Below are 5,284 nucleotides of genomic sequence, written 5' to 3' on the forward strand. Positions count from 1 at the left end.
TTTTAATGCATTGATATCTGCGAGCTTGCACATCTGCTATTTTTGAACATTTTTTAAACATCTCTTTTGGGGGTCCTTGGCACAAAGAAGTTTGAGAATGACTGCTTTAGAATACTTAAGTATATTTTTAAAGCATGTTCTTTAATTCAAGTATACACATTTGACCGAGCAACTTTCATTGTAATGACTAATATTTGACCAGGAGTATCTATACTCTAACTCAAGTACTGGGGTGGAGTACTTTTATACCAGGAGTATGATGATATGTGATTGATGATATATGATTGATGATGATGTATCGATGATGATGCAGCCCTGTGTGTTTTATGTGGTGTCTGTCATTTCAATATCTGTATTTGGGTGTTTCTGTGCTGGTCACAATGTGAAGTGTGTGTGTGTGTGTGTGTGTGTGTGTGTGTGTGTGTGTGTGTGTGTGTGTGTGTGTGTGTGTGTGTGTGTGTGTGTGTGTGTGTGTGTGTGTGTGTGTGTGTGTGTGTGTGTGTGTGTGTGTGTGTGTGTGGGGGGGGTATGATTATACTCAGGAAGGATGAGAGGGATGAGAGCCACTCTGTTGCCATGGCGACGGACAGGGCTGTAAACACGTTACCCCTGACTCATCTCTCTACATCTACAATATAGCCTGTCTGTCTGTCTGTCTGTCTGTCTGTCTGTCTGTCTGTGTGTCTGTCTGTCTGTCTGTCTGTCTGTCTGTCTGTCTGTCTGTCTGTCTGTCTGTCTGTCTGTCTGTCTCTGTCTGTCTGTCTGTCTGTCTGTCTGTCTGTCTGTCTGTCTGTCTGTCTGTCTGTCTGTCTGTCTGTCTGTCTGTCTGTCTGTCTGTCTGTCTGTCAATTTCAATTACATTCTGTCTGTCTCTCTCTCTCTGTTTGTCTCTCCGTTTGTCTCTTTGTGTGTGTGTGTCTCTCTCTCTCTTTGTCTTTCAATGCACACACGCACGCATGCACACATGCACAAACACGCACGCACGCACGCACGCACGCACGCACGCACGCACGCACGCACGCACGCACTCGTGCACACAATAGAGTCCAATCTCAGAGAAACAAGAGGATACAGCAATGAGAGCCTCTTCAGACTGCAGGAACAAACCAAACCACCTCTCTGACATACATACACTCATTTAGAACAAACATTCACGCACACGCACACATGCACACACGCGCACACACGCACGCACACGACACACGCACACGCACACGCACACGCACACGCACACACACACACGCACACACACGCACACACACACGCACACACACGCACACACGCACACTAACTAGGACACGAAGGGAGCCGTCACGTGACCCATTGGTTTTCTACAGACCTGTTTTAAAGCCTTCAAATCCAAATTTGAAGCGAGTTCAAATCCATCATCTTGGAATTTCCGATCCGGAAAAGCAACCGGAAACGAATGCTATTGGGTGGAAGGGCAGCGAGGGCCCTATAGAAGCATACCCTACTTTATCAGCAATTAAAAAAAATAAATGGGACCATAATTAAATACATTTTTTTGTACATTTTTCTTCCTGTATCTGCGTGACGTAGGTGGTCGCCTTTTTAGGAGATCGGAATTAGCTTGGAGTCTATTCATTCCAATGGGAGATGTGAACGTGAACACAGCTCCTGAACCATTCTTTAGCTCCATGGTCACTGAACTAAATATTGGACCCAAGCGCAGTCCGAAAATCAGTTCAGTTCAGTAGGTGTTTTCAGAAGAACCTATTGAGACCTGTAACGTATCTGTGTCACTTTAGATTTCTTTGGCTATTCAAAAATAGCAGATCTACAAGCTCATAGCGCGGCTCCGAGTGCCGCGCTATGAGCTTGTAGATCTGCTATTTTTGAAAAATCTTGAAACTTTTTTTTTTTTTTTTTTTTCAAAAAAAACTGTTAGGATTTAGATTTAGAATGGCCTCAGGTCTTAATGGGTTACAACAACAGGTGAAACCATGTGACACACACGACTCTAACCCATCATTCCAAATACTGTCGTACATTCCAAAAGGGGACCATGACCCGTCGGCTGAGCAGCTCCACCCGTTCCCACACCGAGGACTCCATCTTCCTGAGGCCTGATGAAGACCCCGTCTGGTTGGACGAGCCCACCACTACCACGTACACGCATGCAGACGGAACAGGGGAAGGAGGGACCCCTGAGCCGGAAGGGGCCCTTAGAGCGGTCCCTAGAGGGGGGGATGACGACGACGATGGCGAGGGCCTAAGAGACGGAGAGGAGCCGATGCCCAGGGAGACCCAGCTGTTCATCCAGAAGATGACCGCCCTGCTGGTTGAGGTGCACTGCTGGGCCGCTGCCTTCGCCCTGCAGCAGCTCATGGTAGGTCAACACATTCTCACAGATATGCGGCAGTCAGTGGTGGAAAAACATCTCAAATGTTTTACTTAAAAGTAGGGTAAGCGATTTTCTTTGGTTAAAATAAGTGTTTAATAGCTCTATATTCTGATAGTACTCATTGCTATAGAGTGTTTGTTCAGTAAAAGGAGTCTCCTTGTCTCTCCAGCTCTTTATAAAACATAAAATGCATTTTCGTTTCAGTTTCATTTCCAATTGTATCCAATCAGGATAGAGAACTCAATCAGGATATAGATGAGAAAGAATTGAGCAAGCAACATTGGAACTGTCTGGAACACTATAAATAAATGAAGCTTAAAAATGGGTACTTTCTCCTGATTGGCTGAGATTTTGACACCTACCGGAAAATGTATTTTCTGTTTATTAAAGAGCTGGAGAGACGGGGAGACTCCTGTTACTGAACAAACACTCTATAGCAATGATTAGCCTACAATCAGAATATGGTGCTTTAACCTTTTAACAAAATACTTTTTGTTTTAACCAAAAAATATCACTTACCCTACCTTTAAGTGAAAGTATCAATACTGCAATGTAGAAGTACTCAGTTACAAGTAAAAGTCCGGAATTAAAAATGTACTTGAGTAAAAGTATAAAAGTATTGGTATCAAAATGTACTTAAAGTATCAAAAGAAAAAGTACTAAAGTGTTTGAAAATAGCAGGAGTAGAAGTAAAAGTACCAAAAATTGGAAATACTCCAGTAAAGTAAAAGTCCCTAAACATTTTACTTAAGTACAGTACTTAAGTAAATGTACTTAGTTACTTTCCACCACTGGTAGGTCAACACATTCTCACAGATACTGTAGGTGTCAGTTATTGCCGCTCTGTCGTTTTCACTCCCTAATGCGTTACTATAAGACCACAAAAACTGAAAGGCACGCATTGGAGCTTCAAATACTACGCGATCAAGAGTTTGGCGAGATGCCTTGGTGGCTCACCTGGTAGCAGTGCTTCGCTAGTAACCTGCAAGCTTCTGTGATCGAAACCCTCTGTGGGTAGACTTTTCTTTCCGCATAGTTTTTGTGAGGTTAGCGTCAGGGTTAGGATTAGGGTTAGGTTTAGGTTTAGGTATATTTTTTGTGAGTTTAGGGTTAGGGTTAGGGTTAGGTTTAGGTTTAGGTATATTTTTGTGAGTTTAGGGTTAGGGTTTGGGTTAGGTTTAGGCATAGTTTTGTCAACATGCAACATCGCCATGGCGTCCCGACATGTCAAAACTTGACTTTGAGGGGCCAGGGCGTCCCGACATGTAAAAACTTGACGTTTCAGACCAGGGCTACTGACAGAGCAGCAAAATGTGACGCCTTGGGAGTGAGAACGGGTTGGGTAGGTCAACAACTCTGGTGGTTCTCAAACGTCTTAATTTCAAGGAACCCCGGTTTGGTACTGTATGCATTAGAACCTCAGGCATTGATACCAGTTTCTATCTCTGATACCGCAATCTATATATTAAAATTAAAGGCTAAAGGGCATGGGCGGCGGACCACGGCTCATGTCGCTATGACTCAGCTATAACCATATAAGGCTATCCCCAAATATAGAGTGTGTTACCTCAATGTGTCGTCATGGCATCAGGCGCAAACAAATCAGTCAGCTCCATACATGGGCACGAAAGGGGGCATGCCCATATATGGGCATATTCTGATGACATCAGGGATCTCCATATATTGGCATAAAAGGGGGCATTCCCATGATATTATATGGGTTGTGTGTGCGTGTGTGTGCGTGTGCGCGCGTGCGTGTGTGTGTGTGTGCGTGCGTGCGTGTGTGTGTGTGTCCTGTCCTCTTGCAGGGCTACTGGGTGTATTTTTTTATGCTGGGATACGGGCCCCTGTCCTCCATGTATAAGACCCTGCAGGTCATAGATTTCTACATGGCCTTCTTCATGTCCTGCAACCCGTTGCTGGGGGATGTGAGTACCACAGCACAGTGCAAACACAGTGAGAATGAGCACATGCAGCAAGGATAATATTATTTAAAACACATTCCATAACACTTTACCTAAAGCTGCACTATGTAACTTTCCTCTCTAACCCGGATTTGAACCCGGTCTCCTGCCCAAGTGCTGAAATGTTTACCATTGAGCTAATAGAGCCGGCCTGCTTGCTCAGGGGATGAATTGAATCTTGGACCATCAGGTCAAACTTTGTGTCAGATCCTGTGTCTAGGTGAGACATGACCTTTGACACGATCTAATGTCTCAATAGAAGAGCAGGGAGACAAAATACAACCACCCCAATTGTATAAGTTATTATTGTATTAACATACTCTACCATACAGATTGGACAAAATGTAATTGTATTCATAAAAAAAAGTGACATAGTGCCGCTTTAAAGGTTGTGTATTTAATGCATTATAATCACATGTATAATGCATTATAATGCACTTATAAGGCTTCATAACACTCATTATAAATGTTTATAATTATGCATAACAAGTTATAGCAAAGACACTTTACATATAACTAAGTCAAGGTAGTTATAATGTGCTGTTCCACTGAGCTTTCATTATGACCAGCACTTATAATATGTCATAAACCTTGTTATAAGTTGTCATACATGATTATAAACATTTATAACAAATTCTATAATGCCTTATAAATGCAATATAATGCATTATAAATGTGCTTATAATGCATCATAGACCCGACCTTGATATACAGTACCATAATTTCGGCCTCTCTGTGCTTTGGTCCGATCTCCCTCTCCCTCCCTCCCTCTCCCTCTCTCTCTCTCTCTCTCTCTCTCTCTCTCTCTCTCTCTCTCTCTCTCTCTCTCTCTCTCTCTCTCTCTCTCTCTCTCTCTCTCTAGACCCTGAGCATGATGATGGAGGTGGTGGACTGTAGAAAGCACCGTTGGATCATCCACTCCACTGGATGGCTTGGCATTGCCCTGTTTGTGATC

General features: G+C 43.4%; 1 protein-coding gene across 1 annotated transcript in view; it reads left to right on the plus strand.

Annotated features, from left to right (window-relative positions):
• Positions 1-2,026: 2,026 nt before the first annotated feature.
• ptpn5 (protein tyrosine phosphatase non-receptor type 5) overlaps positions 2,027-5,284 on the plus strand; it is a gene marked incomplete at both ends in the record, with an annotated part of 13,029 nt that continues 9,771 nt past the window's right edge. Inside the window, 3 exons of the mRNA XM_084059522.1 lie at positions 2,027-2,350; positions 4,174-4,293; positions 5,192-5,284. The exon at positions 5,192-5,284 is cut by the window's right edge and continues 3 nt beyond it. Coding sequence (XP_083915648.1) covers positions 2,027-2,350; positions 4,174-4,293; positions 5,192-5,284 — 537 coding nt within the window. The remainder of the gene's footprint in view (positions 2,351-4,173; positions 4,294-5,191) is intronic.

This window comes from Gymnoscopelus microlampas (genome assembly GCF_963454915.1).
Source record: "Gymnoscopelus microlampas genome assembly, chromosome: 6".
NCBI lineage: Eukaryota > Metazoa > Chordata > Actinopteri > Myctophiformes > Myctophidae > Gymnoscopelus > Gymnoscopelus microlampas.